Genomic DNA, 20,855 nt, shown 5'->3' with positions numbered 1-20,855 from the left:
CAATGTGATTGTGTATAATGGACAGCTGGACCTCATTGTGGACACCATGGGTCAGGAGGCCTGGCTGCGGAAGCTGAAGCGGCCACATCTGTCCAAATTCAACCAGCTGAAATGAAAGGCCCTGTACAGCAATCCTGAGTCTCTGGAAACATCTGCATTCATCAAGTCCTATAAGAACCTCGCCTTCTACTGGATCCTAAGGGCGGGTCACATGGTTCCTGCAGACCAAGGGGCCATGGCTCTGAAGATGCTGAGGCTGATAACTCAGCAAGAGTAGCATGACCGAGCTGAGTGGAGCTGGCTGGACCTGCAGACCCTGGAGCAGAGCCTAGGGTGGAGGTGCTGATGTCACAGGCTCTTCCCTGACTGTCCTGTGGGATGTGACTATGGGGGCTCCTGCCATCTCCTGTACACTGGAAGACCTTGGCTTCTGTGACAACTTAGAAATCAGATCTGCTTTGTGAAGAGCATTCAAAACCATACTCATTTAATCAAAATGAAGGATTGTAAGGGACAGACCTCTTAATACCAAAACAAATTATAACACATGCAAAGCCCAGCACTTGAGAGGTAGAAGCAAGATCAGAAGTTCAAGACCACCCTCACCTAGGTTGCAAGTTCAAAGTCAGCCTGCACTAGATGGGAGGGACAGAAAGAGAGTAAACACCCACTGAGCTGCCGACTCAGTGTCTGTGCCTATAGGTCTTTTGTTTGCTACATATACCTATATATTTTTACAAAAATGGAATCCATATTATATGCTATTTTACTTTCTATTTTGTTCACAGATCAACATGACCCGCACTACTTTTCCTGTCAATAAATGTGCTGTGATGTTTTTTTTTAAAAAAACAAAAACAAAGTGGGTGTGTCTGTAGAGGACAGAGAACAACCTGGATCCCTCTTTTCACCAAGAAGATTCTGGATATTGAACTCAGGCCATGAGGTTGGTAGCCCTTAACCCAAAGAACCATTTTACTGGCCTCAATTTTGGCATCTTTTTGTTTTTCCAGCACAGAGGATTGAGGCCATATAAATGGACGTGCCCTACCTCTGAGCAATGCCCTCAGCCCCTCATGGGGAATTCTAGGCGGGGCTCCACCCCGACCATGTCCCCAGCCCTCACTGGGGAGTCTATGCATGGCTCCACCCCAGATGGCCACGCCTCCAGACCTTCATCTTGAATTCTAGGCAGGTGCTCCACCCCTAAACAGTGGTCCCTAGAGCCTCACTGGTGTTTCTGGGAGACGGGACCCTCTAATCCATGCCCTTGGCTCTTTGGTTTTTATTTTAACACATGGTTTCACTAAGTTGCCCAGGTTGGACTAGAGCTCACTCTGTAGCCCAGACTAGCCTTGAACTTGTGATGCTCCTGAGTCACTGTCTCCTGGAGCTAGGATGACTTGTCCTCCGAATACAGCAATTGAACAGGAACCTCCAGAGTTCATCTCAAAGGCGCTGTTGCTTAATGGGGTGGGGTGTTGAGCAGAGCAGCTGGGCTGTGTGCTGAGCCTATGGCCAGAGGCTAGGGAGAGCTGGGTGAGGAGTCAGAGCACAGGGAGCTGGGTGAGGAGCACAGGGAGCTGGGTGAGGAGTCAGAGCACAGGGAGCTGGGTGAGGAGTCAGAGCCACAGAAAAGGCTTTAGTTTTCTCGGACATCACATAGGTAAGTCAAGCTTAAGGAGGAAGCGTGCTTCTGCGCATGACTCCTCAGGAACACACAGCTTGCATCTTGGGCTCCTTCAGGGGTCAAGGACCTAGGAAGTGCCTATGCCTCTTGTTGACTGAGGGACTGAACCCTAGTGGGTCATCGGAAGCCTCACGATATAGATGGCTCCCTCCTTCCCAATCTGTTTCACCAGCCATAAAAGGCACACAGCTACCTGTTTACCAGTGGACCACCTCAGGCCACAGCTCCCAGGGCTGCTGGATTCTGATCACTAGGTCTCACCTTGCAGTACAAGACTGGATGTGGACCTGGGTGGCCAGTGGCAAACAGCAAATACAGGGGAATGAGGTTCCTAGAAGGTAAGCTCTCTCATGGTTCCGAGAAAGGTTAAACGATCTGCTCAACGCCAGACAGCAATGGCCTGGTGGGAGGTCAACTCATGCCCACTGCCCAGTAACTTTATCAACTACCCTGAGCTGCCCCGTGGAGGGTAACTCCAATGAACGTCGTTGTGTTTAAACGACTCTGGGACTGCTTTGAAGTCTCTGCAGGACCACCAGACTTGTCGCTATATAACTAGGTCCCACTGATGTGCCCCATGCGCCCTCTGGTGGTCAACACCGGAATGAATGGAATCGTGGACAGAAAGATAGGGCTGGCTAATGAGCAGGTTGAATGTCCCCTTTTTTTAAAAAAAAATATTTATTTATTTATTATGTATACAATAATCTGTCTCCATGTATGTCTGCAGGCCAGAAGAGGGCACCAGACCTCATTACAGATGGTTGTGAGCCACCATGTGGTTGCCGGGAATTGAACTCAGGACCTTTGGAAGAGCAGGCAATGCTCTTAACCACTGAGCCATCTCTCCAGCCCCTGAATGTCCCTTTTTTATAAGAATCCCAACTCCATGCAACTCTTATCCTTTCCTCAAAACTATGGTTCCAATGCACCCTCCTGGCTCTCAGGAAGCCCTTCTTGTGCCGTCATACACATCCAAGGTCGGTCTGGAATCCTATCCCTTCCCCTAACCTCACGGGGTTGGGGTGTTTGTGTGCATTTCGTAGATGCTTGATGAATGCTGAGTGAATAAGAAAATAAACACAGGAACTAGCTTCAGGAATATTCTTGGCCTACCCTAAAAGATGACGCAGGTTTCATCCTCTCTTCAAGGGTCCCACAGACAGACGGGCTGCCTTCAAGTTAGAGGTTCTTCCTTTGACCAGAGAATAGGTTCCTTCGCATCCATATCTCGATTGTTTGTGGGACGCCTGATGTGCACCACCCAGACATAATACTCCTTTTTGCCTGGCGTTGTCAGTTTATCAGGTGCACGTAATTATATGGAGGAGGGCTGTGGAGACCACGAGAGAAGGCGACATTGGAGCTGAGACTTGGACGTGAGAAAGAAGAACGCACTGGGAATTCTGGGGGACTGTGCACTTGGAGAGACACAGACAGTGAGAATAAACGCCCGGAGTCGCCTCCGTGCTTGCCTGGTGGATCAGAAGAAGGGGTAAGGACATAAGGAAAAGAGGGCTTGGCAGATCGAGAAGAGGAGCAGCCTCCTAGGCCCCGCCCATCAGCCTCCTCCAGGGGTGAGCGGTTGCCAAGGCGACTAAGCCCCGCCCCTCAAGCGACTCGGCTTCTCGCGGCTGTACCTGGCTTTCCGAGGGCTCTCTATCCAATCCTGGTTGCCACAGAAACTCAACCCTGTTGACTACAGTCCCTCTCCCGAGCTAGTCACCCGCTTTCAGGCTCCGCTTCAACCTCCCAGCCCGGTTGCCAAGGAGACGGCCCTGCCCGAAGCCGACCACGCCCCGAGCGCCTAAGCCCGCCTCCAACCGGCCCAGCTTGCCAGCCGAGTACCCAAGGAGACGAGCCCGGAAGCTTGAAGCTTTGGCTCCACTCCAAGCTCCTAGGCTGTTTCCACGATTGGTCCGGTCTCCGATCCTCCTTACCAGGGAACCCTGGTCCCGCCCTGCACAGGCTCAGTCCCAGTTGCTTACAGGTTACAACTGTACCCCACATTGCCAAGGAGACAGCGGGCAGCCCCTTGCTCTCGGCGGCTTCCGCGAGGCCCCGCCCCACCCAGGTTACCAAGAAGCGTCTCCTCCCCAAGTAACTCCTCCGCTCGCTTGTCCACCATCCCTGACTTCTCCCTGCATCCAAAGCCTGACTTCACCTACGAAAGTCGTTGTCAAGGAGACCCGCCTTCGCGCCGTTCCGGAATTTCCGAGCTCACCAAGCATGACTCCGCCCCTACTCCGGTTGCCGAGGCCTCTCGGCTCCGCCCACTCCGGATAGGCCCCGCCCCCAAGATGCTCTGCAGTCCAGTTACTGCCCAACTCCGCCCCGGTTGCCAAGGAGACTAGGCTCCGCCGCCTGGTCGGGAGGCTCCGCCCCTCTCGCTCGGCTCGGGTCCCCGACTTCCGGACGTACCTAGTTTGTTCTAGTGCGGCCACCGTCCTCCACGAGTCTGCCACCACCCCCCTCTACAGCGTCGCCCGCGTCCCTCCACGAGCCCCACGCCTGAACGTGCGTGCCGTGCGTGCTATGCGTGAGCGTGCGCGGGCGCGTCGGCCGGCGAGGGAGCAGCAAACGGCCGGCGGCGGGCGCCGCGCGGGGGGCGGGCGACGCGGAGGCGGCGGTGGCCATGGCCGAGGCATCGCCGCAGCCCGGACGGTACTTCTGCCACTGCTGTTCGGTGGAGATCGTGCCTCGCCTGCCGGTGAGGTCCGGACGGGAGGGCGGCGGGGCTGTGCGCGCGAGGCGGGCTAGAGGGGAAGCCGAGACCCGGCGGTGTGCGAGCAGCGTGGCGGGCAGGGCCGAGGACCCAGGGCTGCGGCGGGGGTCCCTCGGGGGGACGTGTGGCGTTGGTCGGACTCGGCGGGGATCGGGAAGCTGAGCTCCGCGCCGGCGACGGTCGCCGAGCGCGTGGCCGGGACGCGGGGACGCGCAGCGCGGCCTCGAGCGCTACCCCGGGCCTCGCAGCTGCGCCCAGAGGAGCTACAAATCCGACGCCGCAGTCTGGGGGGTCTGGGCTGGTCGCACCGACACCCCACCTGGTTGTTGCAGGCTTTGTGCTACTGCTTCAATGTGGCTTTGGCCAGCTGCACCCCCCAGGGCCCCACCCGGGTGTCCCCAAGCCTCCTGCTGCTACGGGGCTTTGGGTAGATGTATCCCTAGGACCCCACTAGAGTATCCCCAAAGCCTCCTGGTTCTTCAAGGTGGTTTTGGGCATGTGTACCCCGAGGACCCTGCTTGGGTATCTTGGGGCCTCCTGCATCCAGTTCAAGGTAGTTTTGGCCAGGTGCCTCCCAGGGTTCTTGGAAGCCTGTTGAGAGTGATTGGCTAGTTTTGTGTCTGGTATCAACCAGATCTCCCCTTTTCCCAGGTCTGTCTGTCCAAACCATGATGGGTAGCTCTTAGGTTCCCAGGGCAGCATCCTCCCAACACCCCCTACCCCCATCATCCCTTGTCTCATACCTAGGTTTGAGGCTCGCCCTCTGGAGGGTTCATCTCCCAGTACTTGAAGCCTATCGCCACCTTCACAGGCCAGGCATGGAGTCAGCTCCTGGTTTTTTAGAAAAGGAAGCTTGGGTGGGCCCTTTGAAGGGGTACCTGGTCTGGTGTAAGTCACACTGCCATTGCACAGGTGGTGGAGTGGTATCTGGATCATGCATAGGCATTCCGGGTGAAGTGAGAGTTGGTGCAGTTTCTTCCTGTCTCCCTGCACACCGCCCCTCTGGGTAGTGACAGTGGCTTTCTTCATAATTCAGTTTGACCAGGCTAGGTGGTTCATGCTTTTAATCCTAGCACTAAGGAGGGGCAAGTGGAGTTCAGGCTGGCCTGGTCTACATAAAGGACTCCAGGACAGCTAGGGTGACACCAGGAAACCCTGTCTAGAAAAAAGAAAACAAAGCAAAACAACAACAGAGGAAAGCAGGCTGAAGGGAGAGTGGTGTCTGCAGTGGGCGTCTCCCTGATTGTGATTTCTGCTTCTCTGTCTGCTGAGCTTCATCCCTGCCCACCCCCCAGCTCTGCCTGGACCTTTCCTGTTCTCAGTATCAAGGGTGAGCCTGGACTGGGGGCTGTGCAGCCTCCTCACCATCCTTGTCAATTCTGGGAACTGAAGCGTGGGTCTCAGGTCTCTTTGCTAGGAGATGGCCTGGCCCAGGTGCACACCTTGCCGTCGCTTCTTCTTACTGGGGCCAGCACAGCTCCAGGTGCTGGCCCTGTGACTTTGACATGGAGGACCCTGACCTCTAATGCCACTGTGCCTGGCAAGGGCCCTCCTGTAAGTCCCAGTGACCTAGCATGGTCTTTGTTCTTACAGGGTTTGTAGGCCAACCAGGGCGTGACAAGTGCTTAGACAGTGGCATGGGTGGTTTTTGTACGAGCAGCTAGCATGGTAAAGGGAGCTGGGGCAGGTCTACGTCCCAGGGTAGGCCACCCAGGAGAGGACCTGCCCTGTTCACAGCGGTAGTGAGAGCTGCTGCTCTAGACACCAACCTGCATTGGTCGCTGTCGACTCCCACTTCCAGCGATGGCACCTTCACAGACCCTGAGCTGCCCTGTGCCATCAGCTGTCCAGTGTGCTGCCCACTCCAGACAAGTGAGCAGCACCCCGGTCTCCAATACAGAGGCCCTCAGCCTTACGCTGTGACCCTTTACTACAGTTCCTCGTGTGTAGTAACCTCAACCATAAAATTATTTTCATTGCTTCCTCATAACTGTTTGCTATTGTTAAGAATTGTAATCCAAATCTCTAACACTCAGTGTCTGATGTACCCTGAGAAAGGGCCGCTCAGCTCCAGGGGTTATCGCGACCCACAGGTTGAGAACTGATGCTCTGATGGGCAGTTTGTCTGTCGGTACCCATGGGGCTGTGACTGCCAGGCAGTGGCAGAGCTTCAGGGTGCTGGACGGATAGCTTGCTTGGTTGGGAACGTATCAGTAGGGAGCAGATGAGTTGGCTAGAGCCAGGGGCTGTGGGCAGTGCATGCCCAGACTTGGTCCTCTTCAGGGTGTGTTGGTGGAGGCCATGTGACGTACAGGTGCAGACATGGACTTTCCGTGTGCAGACACCTGCAGCCCGGCTCCTCATTTTACCCGCTCACAGCCTCATGGGTCAAAGGAAGTAGACGAGGGGACCAGTGCCTGCTACATGTGTGAACACAATAACCTAGCATGACGTGGAGCCTGGCCTGGGTTCTGGGCAGAACCACTCCTACAGACAGAGCCCCAGGCACAGTGGGTGTGGTGGGAGGCAGCATGGCCATGCACTGGGCTTGTGAGACAGGTAGTGGCTGCCTGCGTCTTCTGGAGATTGGGACACACATGTGCCCAAGGACGATGCTTCTACTCTAGGAGCCATGGCAGGGAACTGGGCCTGTGGCTCCCACACCTCACGCCCTGTCGGTTCTGGAGAGCAGTCTGCAGGCCAGCGGCACTAGCCAGAGATGCTTGGGATCGGCCCTGCCTTCCCTGTGGCACTGAGTGGTCCTTCAGAATGTGTCGCCTGAGCATAGGGCACCCCATGTTCTGCGGCTATCCTATAGCCTCAGCTCTCTATTGGGGATCTTCTCTGGGCAGGTTGTCAAGAGCAGAGTGTCAGAACCAGGCAAGGCAGAATGGCTTCTGCTGGGTCCTCCTGGCACCAGCTGCTGTGAGGGGTGAGTGGGTACCTACCTGAGAGACAGACATTGACGGTGGATACAAGCTCACCCTAACTGTCCCTCCTCTGAGCCCGTGAGGGGTGGCTGGGCATGGCAGTCGAGCAGAGGCCACCAAACCTGATGCTGTACTGTGTCAGGAGAGGTGGTGGTGGTCAGACTTTGGCCACCCAGCTCTGATGAGGCTGCCCTGGGTCTGCTGACTGTCTCAGGTCAGCTGAGTCGTGCTGGCCGGCGTCACCCCTTCACATGTTCATGACGGTGCATCCATCTTTGGAGGTGTGTCACCCTCCCTGCCTGCTCTACTCTTGTCCGACAGCTTGCAAGCTGCTTTTGGCTGGGGCAGGACATAGTGTGGGACGTGCTGTGTGAAGCCCAGTGGTTGGGCCTGAGGCCGTGCTTGTCTGGGATCAATTCTGTCAATGTGAGGCCCATGGTCTTGGCTGCCTGCCTGCACCACCGCCTTAGCACTCGCCAACGGTGGCCTTGGGAAGCACGCTCCGCACTTGTTGGGACCTCCCGTGTGTGGTGGTGTCCCCAGAGGTGACTCAGCCTCTGGGTCCATGGGTTCTGGCACCAGAACCACAAATGCGGCTTGCAGTTGATCTCAGGGAGGATTTTCCTCCTGCTGGGCATATACAAGTCCATGTCCACCCTTGTGTGTCTGAAGAAGGAACTGCAGGCCCTGTCCTTGTGGAAGGTACACTGTGTCTGCTATTCACCAGGATTGGGAGGTCACTGGAGGAATCCAGACTTGGGGAGACCTAGCAGGGTGCTAGAATTGCTAAGGCTATGGAGGGGGCAGCTGTCCTTGTAGCCTATGCCCCTCAGGCACGGGCTAGACAGAGCTGCCGTATGTGGCTTGGGATGGATAGCCATACTGACCCCTGCCTTCCCCACAGGATTACATCTGCCCAAGGTGCGAGTCTGGCTTCATTGAGGAGCTTCCAGAAGAGACCAGGTAGTGATTGGGGCTGGGGGGCTGCCATAACCTTGGCGTTCTCTGCCCTGAGGACCTAGGAGAGACTTGAGCTGCAGTTGACAGGCTCTCTCTCCCCAGGAACACAGAAAATGGCTCTGCCCCCTCCACAGCCCCCACCGACCAGAACCGGCAGCCATTTGAGGTGAGTCAGGGTCCCTAGTCCTCAGGTCCTCCCCTGCCCCATATTTGATGGTGCTCTTCCTAGCCCTGACAGTTGTCTCCCATTCCTTCCCCCTTCGCTGTCGCGGTATATGGCGGCCTCACTGCATCTTCCCCGCAGAGTGTGGACCAGCACCTGTTCACGCTGCCGCAGGGGTACAGCCAGTTTGCTTTCGGCATCTTCGACGATAGCTTTGAGATTCCCACGTTTCCTCCTGGGGCACAGGCCGATGATGGCAGGGACCCCGAGAGCCGACGGGAGAGAGAGCATCAGTCTCGACATCGGTACGGAGCCCGGCAGCCCCGGGCTCGCCTTACTGCCCGGCGGGCCACTGGCCGGCATGAAGGTGTCCCCACGCTGGAAGGGTGAGTGGACGGGGTAGCTGGTGAGGGCCTCACGACCACAGTGGGGCCTAGAAACATGGGAGGCAAGCACACTCCACTGACCTGAGTCTCTAGGCTTCCGTAAGGAAGTTCTCTGGTCACCTCTCTCCTTAGACAGGACCCAGGGAGTCTGGGTCACCCACAGGACCTGAGTAGTGCATCCCCAATCCCCTGTGGAAGAGGAGTAGGCTGGGGTCCAGGTCCTTGGAGCCATGCCCCATGGCTGCTGGCTATCAGGAGTGCCTGTAAACCGGTTTGCACCATTGACTCCCTGCCATTGGGTAGGAGGGTGCTTACCTATCATCCCAGTACTTGAGTGGTGGAGACAGAAAGACCACGCAGTCCAAGACTGGCTGCTCTGTCTCGTGAGGTGGTGGTGCTGACTGTTGCGGGCCCCTGTGACACCATCTCTCCCACAGGATCATCCAGCAACTTGTGAATGGTATCATCTCCCCGGCCGCTGTACCCAGCCTGGGCCTTGGTCCCTGGTGAGTAGGGGACGGGTGCCTGGCCTCTCACACCCTGCGCCCCCTGACCCGGCCTCTCCCCCCCAGGGGCGTCCTGCACTCGAACCCAATGGACTACGCCTGGGGGGCCAACGGCCTGGACACCATCATCACACAGGTACAACCGGCCACACTCAGAATGGGGGGGTCAGATAGTCGGCCGGCCAGCCTGGTGAGGCACATGGGTGCAGGCTCTGTAGTACCAGAGGCCCCTGCATCCCGCCCTCTGGTGTCAGCTCAGTGACCGGTCCCTTTCTCCCCTCTTTTGAAGGATGCCTGCTGTCCTAGGAAGGACAGTGGCCTGTACTAAGCCTGTACACCTCAGACAGCTCTGAGGTTTAAGGGCCTGGTGTGTCCTGCTGGTTTGCAGCCTTGCAGAGCTGGGCAGGTGGAGACTCCTCGATCTCCTCCCCACCCTCCCCCCCGCTGCCCTGTTGGGAACCCTGCCCCCCTCAGGTCACTGCTTCTTCTTGTCTTCCAGCTCCTCAATCAATTTGAGAACACGGGCCCCCCACCTGCAGACAAGGAGAAGATTCAGGCCCTCCCCACAGTCCCCGTCACAGAGGAACACGTGGGTATGCTCACAGGATGGTGGCCAGAGTCCCTGGGTACCTCCCCTGCCACAGCATGCCTCTCACCGACCTGCTTCCTCCGCAGGCTCAGGGCTGGAGTGCCCCGTGTGCAAAGACGACTATGCGCTGGGCGAGGTCGTGCGGCAGCTGCCCTGCAACCACCTGTTCCATGACAGCTGCATTGTGCCCTGGCTAGAGCAGGTGACTGCCCTACACTCTGAGGCGGCCCACAAAACCAGACACAGCTCTGACCTTAACCCTAGTCTGCTTGCCTGCCAACCAGAACCCTGTGCTCATCCTGACTGCAGCCCTAACACTAGCCATAGCCTTCTGGGCTGCACTTCCTTCTGAGCCTGCCTCCCGCTGTGACCCTAAGGCTGACTTCATGCTAACCCTGGCTTTACTGTGCCCCACCCAGATCCAGAAACAGTTCCCGGGTAGAGTATGTGCAAGCAGTTAGCGTTGGCTTTCGGTGCTGACCCTGACTTTGTTGCTGTGCCTGTCTGCTACCTTCCCTGGGCCCTGACTTTGTCCCTAACACAGACTCTGATTGTGAGCCAGACTGGTCATGAACCTGATGTTAACCTTGGCCCTGACCCCAGGCCCTGCTCCTCCTCCTCTTAACTCCTTCCTCCTCTGTCCTCTCAAGCACGACAGCTGCCCAGTCTGCCGCAAGAGCCTCACTGGACAGAACACGGCCACCAATCCCCCAGGCCTGACTGGGGTGGGCTTCTCTTCATCCTCGTCCTCATCCTCGTCTAGCTCTCCTAGCAACGAGAACGCCACAAGCAACTCCTGAGTCCCACCTGGCCACCCACCCCCGGGGCTCGGTCATCCCGCCCGCCCCAGGTGCCCTAGCACCGCCATGACCATGGACTAGAGGTGCTGCCCCATGGTGGCCAGCAGCACCTGGCGGGCCCCAGGCTGCGACAGGCGTGGACTTGGCCGTGGCCGCTCCTGTTTGGAGGCACGCACGTGGGCCCCATGTCCCCAGCAGGCGCCTTCAGTCCGTCTTTAACCTCACCCTCCAAATGTTCAACGGCAGAAGGGTTTTTATGATTTTAAATTATTACTGCTTTGAAATAAATGGACATTTGAGCCACGTGCGGCCATGCATGATCTGTGGAGAGTCTGCAGGACTGTCGCCAGGCCCAGCCCACCACATGCCCTGGGAGGCCGGGCCCAGCACCGGCCAGCACCGACCTCGGGACCACAAGGGTGACCAGCAGACCCAGGAACAAACTGCTCCAGCAGACTTTTTTTTTTTTAAAGGGAAATGTGTGTTATCTGGAAAGCTATTTAAAATACACCTCCTCAAAAAGCAGAGCCCATGGCTTGGCGTCTTCCTTCAGCCAGGGTATTCATGACTGCCCGATGGGGCAGCTCACAGGGTGGGTTTGTGCTTCTGGCCTTGGCTTTGGCATTGTTCAGCAGAAGGCATTTTGAACTCCTGCCTTCAGGGCTGCTTGGAGGGGAAGCTGTCTGTTGCCAGCCCTGCCTGTGGGTGACCACGTGGTAGGGCCTGTGACCAGGGAGCCTCAGTCTCGTCCACACACCACTTTCCTGGACTCACAGCATCGATAAGCTCACCTAATGCCACTCCAGCATTGCTGTGGGTGAGCAGGCCCCCAGCTCTGCTCCTGAGATTCCGTGAAGAGCCCAGAGCAGTCGCTGATGTCAGCACTGGTACGAACTGCCCACCCCGTCTGCAGAGCCCAGAGGAGCACGAGTCCTCCAGCCCTGGTGCTGCGGTGCTGCCAGCCGACTGGTCATTCTTTGATTGCCTTCTACTCTACCGTCTGGGGCACAAGTCTTGGCTTCCTCAGGTTGCTGCTTAAATGACAGCTGCCAGCCACATCCCACCCTGACGGCCTGGTAGCAGAAAGGATTCCAGCCATGGGTACCATGCAGACTGCCATTCCCTACAGATGCTGGCACTGTACCCTTGGCCATCTCTGTTAGCATGGTGCGTGCATCCTGCCTCTGACGAGCAAACATGCTCACTAAGGCTTAAGACATTTATTGTTGATGGTTCTGGGATAGAAGCTGACACTGGTGTCCTCAGTCTCTCCCAGGGACTTGAGGGAAGACAGGCAGTGAACCCATCTAGTGTCCAGAGGCCCCATGTCAGCCCTGCATAGTGGCGCATGCCTTTAATTGCTGCAGAGGCAGGCAGATCTATGTGAGTTTGAGGCCAGCCTGGTCTACAGAGCAAGTTCCAGGACAGCCAGGGATATGTAGAGACTCTGTCTCAATAAAAAGTGTGTGTATGTGTGTGTGTCTGAGTGTGTGTTGAATGTGTGATCTTATGTGTGTGTATGTGTGAGTGTATGATCTTAGGTGTGTGAGTGTGTGATCTTAGGCGTGTGAGTGTCTGTGTGTGTGTGAGTATGTGATCTTAGGCGAGTGGAAGCAGGGTACATGCACATGAGTGCAGGTACCTGCAGAGGTCAGAAAAGAGTCGGGTCCTCTGGAGTGGGGCATACAGGTGATTGTAAGCGACCTCGTCTGGGAGAACTAAGCTTAGTCCCCTGGAAGAGCAAGAAAATGCTCTTAGCTCTGACCCCTACTCTGACCACATGGGACGATAGGTGTGTCTTGCTGTTACCACCAACCTTGGCCATGCCCTCTATAGCCTGTCCACCTGGTGTGTCCCCACCTCCAAACTAGATGTGTGGAAACTGCCAGTTTTGTGTATCCCCTGAGAGTTGGCCTGCCCTATAGGGACCCTGCCATATCTCCATTCCTGGCCGCCAGCAGACACCCGTGTAGGTCCAGGACTCTGGCCTGGGCCCTTCCTGCCCAACTCCAGATCTTCCAGCCTCCTCTGCTGTGCATGCTTCCTTAACCAGCAAGCCCTTCAAGACGAGACCAGCACTGGCAGGAAGTGTGTGGACAGTTGGTGCCGCCGTGTCTGTCCACCTTGCCGGGGAATGCCCTGGCCATCCAGTGCCAGGAACATAGGGCGGCCGTGGTGCCGCCAGCGTCGTGAGGCGTATGTGTTGTAGCCGTTCTCCTCAATGCGTTCTCGGAACCTACAGTCCACAGAGTAGACCCGCTGCAGTGCGGGCATGTGAGGCTGGCTGGCTGCCCCACCAACCATCACCACCCGCTGGGTACTGCCCATCACTCACCGACCCGTAGAGGCGGCCTCTGCGATTCATGGCCACGTAGAAGCCTGAGTACACAGCCTTGATCACCACGGTGCCCACATGGACAGAGCGGATCTCAACAATACCTAAGAGACAGGGTGGAACAGTCAGACAGTGCCCACATGGACAGAGTGGATCTCGACAGTGCCCACATGGACAAAGCGAATCTCGACAGTGCCTGGGAGATGGGGTGGAACGGTCAGGCAGTAGCCACACTGGGCTTCCCCAGTCCCATCACCACTGTCTCCAACCTCAGCTGACGTGGACCCTAAAGGCTAGGACTCCACCCTGGATGAAGGAGTCTGTCTACAGCCACCAGGAGCTAACCAGAAGAGACTTCGGGAGCCTTGGACACCAGCTGCCTACACAACCCTGGGTCAGGCGCCAACTGTACCCATTTCCAGAACAGAAACTGAGGGCCAGGATTGAAAGAAGTAGCCTTGGACTTGTTTGTTCAGTCCTGTGAATGGCCCTGGCAAGCCCTACCTGTCTGAGCTGCAGCTTCCTCCAGGAACCCTTTCAGGCAGATGAGCCCACCACAGGCCTCTAGAAGCTTGAGGGCCCATGCTGGGGACATCAGCCACATCACTCTGTCCCTGTCCCTTAGGGAATAAGTGTATTTGCTCCACCCCAGGGAAGATCCATCACAATGGGCCGTCTTGGTTAGCATTGTATCCTCTTGGCCAGCACCACATAGTAACTCACAAGCCGTCACCTACCACCCCTATAGACAGGATCTAAATCTCAGAAGTACTAAAGGGCCCAGGTCACTCAGCTGGGCCTCTTCCCCAGCCTGGGGCCACCCCACCTGACTGTGCTGCCACGGATGGACCTGCCCAGCCAGTCCCCTGTCATAGCCCTCGTCCTGTGTGGCCTAATGAGGGCCTTGGAACCCAGATGAAAGCCACTGGGATGGGCAGTGCCCTGTCACCTGCCCAGGGCTGAGCTCAAATCCTCCCAGGAACTCCTACCAGACCTTAGCACCAGGGGAGCTAGCTGTGGCCTCCCCATCACCGCCAGCTTCCTCCTCACCCGTAGCCTTTCCTCTTCCTACACAGATGCCGCAAACACTTATCGAAGGCCTTTCGTATGCAAAGCAGGGTTCCGTCCGGACCCAGCTCCGTTTCTTGTGCAGGACCTTGAGATCAGGGCATCCATCTTACCTCATTTGCCAAATAGGGGTGTCTGGGAACAGAGCGAGCCCCAATTCAGGCAGGTCTCAATTCCAGGAGCGGGATTCCTGTCTTATGATCCCACTGGGCATGCACAGTTCCTATGGGCAGTTACAGTTTGACCCTGTACGTAGCCCAGGCGCTGGCCTCTGCCTCGCCCGGGAGCCCACAGGAGGTGTGCCCATCTCGCCCTGCCGCCCCATCACTCACTGTCCTGGCCATGCCGCCAGCGCGTCCCCTCCACCCGGCCACCGGGGTCCACTCGCAGGAAGAAGTGGGTGGAGGAGAAGAGGCGTCGCCAGCGCACGTCGCCCTCCAGATGCGGGTACCCGCCCGGGGCACCCGGTGCCCGAGCCAGCAGCAGCCAGGCCAGGCCCAGCCAAAGGCGGCGGCGCATCCCGACCTGTGCCCGCCAGCGCGCGGTGGCCCAGCTGCACGGTCAGGGGCGGGGCTAGGTCCGCGGTTGTCCAATGGGCGCGGGAGGGGGCGGGGACACCGACCTAGGCAACACACACATATACACACTGAAGTGTGTGTCCTGCAGGCGGGTCGCTGTCACTCCAGGGTGCAGATGCGGGAGTGGAGAGGGAGACACAAGAACAAGCTCGCAGAGGAACAGAAATTGAAGACAGAGGGACTGGTTATGGAGAGAAACAGAAACCAGAGGCAGGAGAAAGGAATCACAAAGAAACGGACAAAAGACAGTGCTAGGAGACAGAGACTGTATAAAAGATGGGCACGTGACAACAAAGTAAACCAGAAGATGTCAGAAGGTGTCAATCTGGCTAGCTGGGCTGAGCGTGCACAGGACATCCCAGAGATTCTGAGGCTACCGGTCCGGAGGGGCTGGGCCATGGAAGAATGGGCAGGAAAGGGATGGGATGAATGGAGGGCAGCGTGACAGGTGCAGGAACCTCTGTTTGAGCAGGAGGGACAGACAGGTATGTCACCACCAGCTTAGGTACATTGAGAACAAGAGGACAGCGTCTGGGTAGCAGAATTAGGGCGGTGCGTCCACCCTCACACCTGCTCCTCATTGCAGCCACACCCATTCCCAGGAGACACCCATGGCATCCATGGTCACCCACACCTTCTGCCCAGTAGCCAGTGTCTCTGACGGTGGGTGCAATGACCTTCAGATGCAGCCTAGAGTCACTGGTGTTGGGGAACCTTGAACCTCAATGCCAGTTCCCTCCCCCTGGCCCCAGGCAGCACCTTTAAATAGCACCAGGGTGAGGTTCACCGACAAGTTTGCCTTTTGGGGAGTCCTCTGGAAAGACAACCAGTCCTTCAGGATGCCAGGATTCCTTCCTGGTAGCTCAGTAGATCCCGTCTCTTCCTGGACCTGGGCAGGTCACACTGTGGGGTGGACCAGCGTGTCCCATGCCTGGGCTCATCAGAGGCTCTCACTGCACACATATGGCACAAGGCCCCGTGACCCCTTCCTGATCACCTACACCTGTGAGCTTTCTCTGTGAGGCAGGTTGGCGAGGGGGTGTCTGTCTGGGAGGTACACTGAGAAAGTCTAGACACAGTGCTGGGCAAGTAATGGAGCGCACAGCTCCAGATGCCGCGTGTGACTTTGTTCCATGACTGAAATTCTAAGCTCCCCTCTGGGATGAGCACCTCGCAGCCCCTAGACACACCCTTGGACATTTTTAGATTCCCTGTGTGAGAGACAGAGACGCACGCCTGGGAGGTGTCTGACTTGGTTTAATTTAAGAATAGCTCATTGAGATGTAATTTTCATACCACATAAATCACTCATTTAAAGTATAAACTGAGTTATTAGTGCATGAGTGTGAGGCAGCTCCCACCTGTCAAACTCTGGAGTGTTCTGCCGTCCCCACGAGAGTCACCTGACTTTACGGGCCTCCAGTACTTGCAAGTCTGTTTCCTGTCTCTGGGTTCTCCTGTTCTGGCCATTTCCTGTCATGGAGACCGGCACTGTATGGCCTCTGGGGTCTGGTTCTCTCACTGAATACCTTCCGGCTGTGTCATGTGTGGGAGCCTCACTCCTGTTCATGGCCGAGTAACATTCCAAGACAGTGATGGCCCGTACTGTGTGTCACGTGCCTGTTGAGACTGTGTTATCTCTGCGTTCCAGGTACTGTGAGTATTTTAGTTTTGGTGTGGATGTGGGTCTTTATTTCTTTTGGTCACATACTTAGGAGGGGGATCTCTGGGTCATGTGGTAACTGTATTTAATTAATTTTGTTTGTTGTCTCAGTCTGGCTTTTAACTCAGAATGCTTCTCCTTCAGCCTCCTGAGTGCTGGGATGTCGGAACACACCCCTCGCAGTCTGTCCTTCTTTCTTCTCTTTTCCTTTTCCCAAAACAGAGTGTCTCTATGGCACTGGCCATCCTGGAGCTCACTCCAGACCAGGCTGGCCTGGAACTCACAGATCCGCCTGCCTCCGCCTCGCAAGTGCTGGGCTTAAAGGCTGTGCCACCATCGCCCGGCTCTTTCTTGGTTTTTCAATGTTGGATTGCCTTTTATCTGTCTAAGAGGGGATGGTACACGTGCCACAGCTCAAACACAGAGGCCAGAAGAAAGCTGGAATCACTTCTTTACTTCTGCCGTGGGGCCAGAGGGTCAGGGCGGAATCTCTTTGTTTTGTTTTTGTTTGTTTTTCGAGACAGGGTTTCTCTGTGGCTTTTGGAGCCTGTTCTGGAACTAGCTCTTGTAGACCAGGCTGGTCTCGAACTCACAGAGATCCGCCTGCCTCTGCCTCCCGAGTGCTGGGATTAAAGGCGTGCGCCACCACCGCCTGGCGCAGAATCTCTGCTCTAGAGTCCGCTCGGGTTAGCTTTGAACTCAGCCTGCGGAGTACTCTGAGCACTAGGATGACAGGCAGGAGCCGACACTCTTGGCAGAAAACTTGGAGGAATCTTTTCTTGGAGGGTACTAGGGACTGAACCCAGGTCTTTTCCACATGCTAGGTTCTATCCCTAAGACCTTCACCCCTGACCACACCCCCAGCCCCTCACTGGGGAATTCTAGGCACAGGTTCTAGCTATGAGCCACAGCCCCAAACCTGTTTTTAGTTTCTTTTTTTTTTTTTTTTTTTTTGGATTTTTCGAGACAGGGTTTCTCTGTGGTTTTGAAGCCTGTCCTGGCACTAGCTCTGTAGACCAGGCTGGTCTCGAACTCACAGAGATCTGCCTGCCTCTGCCTCCCGAGTGCTGGGATTAAAGGTGTGCGCCACCACCGCCCGGCCTTTAGTTTCTTTATTAACACAAGATCTCAATAAGCCACGAGACTATCCTCAAACTCTCCATCTTCCTGAATATCTGAGATCAGGCCATACTTCAAAATTCTTTGAAAAAAAAATTCTTAGGTGCCGGGCGGTGGTGGCGCACGCTTTTAATCCCAGCACTCGGGAGGCAGAGGCAGGCGGATCTCTGGGAGTTAGTTCGAGACCAGCCTGGTCTACAAGAGCTAGTTCCAGAACAGGCTCCAAAAGCCACAGAGAAACCCTGTCTCGAAAAACAAACAAAAACAAAACAAAACAAAACAAAAATTCTTAGGTTTCATAAGAAAATCTGACCTCACAGCCGGGCGGTGGTGGCGCACGCCTTTAATCCCAGCACTCGGGAGGCAGAGGCAGGCGGATCTCTGTGAGTTCGAGACCAGCCTGGTCTACAAGAGCTAGTTCCAGGACAGGCTCCAAAAGCCACAGAGAAACCCTGTCTCGAAAAACAAACAAAAACAAAACAAAACAAAACAAAAATTCTTAGGTTTCATAAGAAAATCTGACCTCACAGCCGGGCGGTGGTGGCGCACGCCTTTAATCCCAGCACTCGGGAGGCAGAGGCAGGCGGATCTCTGTGAGTTCGAGACCAGCCTGGTCTACAAGAGCTAGTTCCAGGACAGGCTCCAAAAGCCACAGAGAAACCCTGTCTCGAAAAAACCAAAAAAAAAAAAAAAAAAAAATCTGACCTCAACTTCAGAATAGTAACTCTCCTGTCCATTAACATGTTGACGGGTGACTATAGTGGAAAGAGACAGGACAACCTACATCACTGGCCATAAATCAGTTTGGGGGTGTGTGAGGTAAACATGGGGTGGGGTGGGGACTAAGGCTGTGACTCAGAGCCCTTGCCCAGAATCCCTCAGTGAGGGTCGTGGTTAGGTGGAGCCCCGCCTAGAATCCCCTGTGAGGGGCTGGGGGCGTGGTCAGGGTGGAGCCCCGCCTAGAATCAACCAGTGAGTGTTGTGGGCGTGATCAGGCTGGAGCCCCACCTAGAATCACCCAGTGAGTAGCTAGGGGTGTGGTCAGAGTGGAGCTTCGTCTAGAACCCCCCAGTGAGGGGGCGTGGTCAGGGTGGAGCCCCGCCTAGAAACACAGTAAGGGGCTGGGGCGTGGTCAGAGTGGAGCCCCCTCTAGAACCCCCTAGTGAGGGGGCGTGGTCAGGTTGGAGGCCCCCCCCCCCCCCCCCCCCCCGTCTAGAATCTCCCAGTGAGGGACTTGGGTGGGGCTCAGCAGGAGCATCCTTCTCTAGAATCTGTTGACTAAGAACCAACTGATAACTCTGATGTGGAAAGTCTGGTGCTTCAGCAAACCAGAGAGGAACCTGAATAATAAGGGACGGGGAAGAATCTGAGTCCCCGAGTCTTCCAGCCCACAAAGATGTGAGTAGCTGTGGGCGTCTTGGGGTTACAGGTCCTGCTGCTTCATCCCTGGGGACCAGGAGGTGACCCCAGAAGAAGTCAGGATTGAGGTCACCATGCTCTGGGTACCCTGGGGAATGAGCTGAGCTACAACCGGGAGGGCAATACTCAGTGCTAAAATTATTGTTAGCTTGGGTACCGTGGAACATGTAGTAGAGGAGGGGCCATGGGTTTTGTTCTCAACTTGAGGGCAGGTGGCAACTTCAGTTTAAGCAGAGGAAATCTGTTGAGTCCCTACCCTGGAGGCCTCTCCAGTGGCCCAGACACTTTGCTCATGCCTTAGGGCCTTGGCATTGGCTGGCATTCCTCCCTTTCATCCCTCTTGTCGTATGAACTGTGGTCCTAGCTCAGGATGATCCTCGAGCCTTCAGTGGGCTTCTAGATTGATTACCTGGTGGCTACAACCAAAGGGATGGAGAAGCTGGGGTTGTCACTTCTGCGTCTAGCTCATTCATTTCCCTTTGAGACAGGGTTTCTCTGTCTAGCCACCATGGCTGCCCTGGAACTCAGAGATCTGCCTCTTCTGCCTCCCAAGTGTTGGTTTAGCTCACTCCTCTTGCTCGGATCCTGTCTGTAAACTGAGGTAAACTGAGGCTAGGGTAGGGGAAATATGAGACCTGGGCTTTCTCACATATCGGTCTGAGATCCATTCTCTGCACATTTGGGCCCCTTGATGGATGTCTCCAAACCTTCACAACTGAGGCATAAAGACTGAGAAGAAGACTCAATTTCTGTTCCTCTCCCTTTCTCTGAATAATTAATTTATTTTTTATGCGCATTGGTTTTTACCTGTATTTATCTCTGTGAGGATGTCAGGTTCCCTGAAATTGGAGTTACGGTCAGTTGTGAGCACCATGGGGGTGCTGGGAAATGAAGCAGAGTCCCCTGGAAGAACAGCCAGTGTTCCAACCACCGATCCACCTCTCTAGCACCAAAGAGACTTCTTTCTTTCTTTCTTTTGGCTTTTCAAGACAAGATTTCTCTGTGTAGCCCTGGCTGCCCTGGACCTTGCTCTGTAGTGTAGGTTGACTCAAACTCAAGAGATCCGCCTGCCTCTGTCCCCCAAGTGCTGGGATTAAAGGCGTGTGCAACCCCCCTTCTCTTCCTTTTCCTCTCTTTTGGTGTGTCTGTCTGTCTGTCTGTCCGTCTGTCTGTCTCATTGAGACAGAGTTTTATGTGCCCCAGGCTATTGCTTTGAATTTTAATCCTCCTGCCTCCACCTCCAGAGACTGGGATTAAAACCACCGCACTAAGCTGGGCGGTGGTGGCGCACGCCTTTAATCCCAGCACTCGGGAGGCAGAGGCAGGCGGATCTCTGTGAGTTCGAGACCAGCCTGGTCTACAAGAGCTAGTTCCAGGACAGGCTCCAAAGCCACAGAGAAACCCTGTCTCGAAAAACCAAAAATAAAAAAAAATAAAACCACCGCACTACATCTTACTCTCCCTGATGAGCTCTGAACAGTAGTAGAGAGTGGGAAGGGAGGAAATAAGCCTCCTGTCATCTCAGGAGTTTATTGTGCTTTAGAATTACTTCCAGACCAGACTGGAAAATTTAGCAAGACTCTGTCTCTAAAATGCTGGGGCTTGATGGTGTATACCTGTCATCCCAACACTCCTAAATCCTAAATTAGAGGCAGGAGGATCAGATATTCAAAGTCATCTTTGATTACATAGGAAGCTTGAAGCAAACCTGTGGTGCATGAGAAAAAAATAGACAGGGTTGGGGGTCCAGGGAATTGGGGTCAGCTGTGGCTCAGAGGGCGAGCGCTTGCCTGGTGTTCGCAGTGCAGCAACAGAGGGCAGAGCGCTTGACTAGTGTGCACAGCGCAGCACCAACACCAGATGAATCAGGCCTCCTATCTAGTTGCGTCACCCCAGCTCTGGGTCAGGAGTTCAAGGTCAGCCC

General features: G+C 55.6%; 2 protein-coding genes across 5 annotated transcripts; one reads left to right on the top strand and one right to left on the bottom strand.

Moving 5' to 3' along the window:
- Window positions 1-4,221: 4,221 nt before the first annotated feature.
- On the top strand, window positions 4,222-11,276 carry Rnf126 (ring finger protein 126). 3 transcript variants are annotated; one of them, XM_057772696.1, is made up of 9 exons: window positions 4,225-4,400; window positions 8,250-8,308; window positions 8,408-8,471; window positions 8,544-8,854; window positions 9,292-9,360; window positions 9,427-9,496; window positions 9,860-9,953; window positions 10,036-10,151; window positions 10,600-11,276. In XM_057772696.1, the coding sequence occupies exons 1-9, from the start codon at window positions 4,326-4,328 to the stop codon at window positions 10,747-10,749; spliced, it is 1,008 nt and encodes a 335-aa protein (XP_057628679.1). In that variant the 5' UTR covers window positions 4,225-4,325; the 3' UTR covers window positions 10,750-11,276. The 3 variants fall into 3 exon arrangements, with proteins under 3 accessions (XP_057628681.1, XP_057628679.1, XP_057628680.1); XM_057772697.1 differs by having other exon boundaries at window positions 4,227-4,400; window positions 8,610-8,854; XM_057772698.1 differs by lacking the exon at window positions 9,427-9,496 and having other exon boundaries at window positions 4,222-4,400; window positions 10,600-10,738.
- Window positions 11,277-11,411: 135 nt separating this feature from the next.
- On the bottom strand, window positions 11,412-14,671 carry Fgf22 (fibroblast growth factor 22). 2 transcript variants are annotated; one of them, XM_057772700.1, is made up of 3 exons: window positions 14,485-14,671; window positions 13,085-13,188; window positions 11,412-13,008 (listed from the first exon to the last, which is right to left on the bottom strand). In XM_057772700.1, the coding sequence occupies exons 1-3, from the start codon at window positions 14,669-14,671 to the stop codon at window positions 12,811-12,813; spliced, it is 489 nt and encodes a 162-aa protein (XP_057628683.1). In that variant the 3' UTR covers window positions 11,412-12,810. The 2 variants fall into 2 exon arrangements, with proteins under 2 accessions (XP_057628683.1, XP_057628684.1); XM_057772701.1 differs by having other exon boundaries at window positions 12,822-12,985.
- Between the last annotated feature and the right edge of the window lie 6,184 nt (window positions 14,672-20,855).

This window comes from Chionomys nivalis, chromosome 6 (assembly GCF_950005125.1).
Source record: "Chionomys nivalis chromosome 6, mChiNiv1.1, whole genome shotgun sequence".
In the NCBI taxonomy this organism is placed as follows: Eukaryota; Metazoa; Chordata; class Mammalia; order Rodentia; family Cricetidae; genus Chionomys; species Chionomys nivalis.
The sequence above is the reverse complement of the archived record's forward strand: the minus strand, read 5'-3'. Positions and strand labels throughout refer to the sequence as shown.

What these genes read in the sequence shown, in the direction of transcription:
- Rnf126 (XM_057772696.1), top strand. Translation starts at nt 4,326, where the DNA reads ATGGCCGAGGCATCGCCGCAGCCCGGACGGTACTTCTGCCACTGCTGT. An exon ending in TGGACACCATCATCACACAG is followed by an intron (nt 9,497 to 9,859) that starts GTACAACCGGCC and finishes CTTGTCTTCCAG; the next exon opens with CTCCTCAATCAATTTGAGAA. An exon ending in TTGTGCCCTGGCTAGAGCAG is followed by an intron (nt 10,152 to 10,599) that starts GTGACTGCCCTA and finishes TGTCCTCTCAAG; the next exon opens with CACGACAGCTGCCCAGTCTG.
- Fgf22 (XM_057772700.1), bottom strand. Translation starts at nt 14,671, where the DNA reads ATGCGCCGCCGCCTTTGGCTGGGCCTGGCCTGGCTGCTGCTGGCTCGG. An exon ending in CTGGCGGCATGGCCAGGACA is followed by an intron (nt 13,189 to 14,484) that starts GTGAGTGATGGG and finishes CCTGTCTCTTAG; the next exon opens with GTATTGTTGAGATCCGCTCT. An exon ending in GAGGCCGCCTCTACGGGTCG is followed by an intron (nt 13,009 to 13,084) that starts GTGAGTGATGGG and finishes CCCGCACTGCAG; the next exon opens with CGGGTCTACTCTGTGGACTG.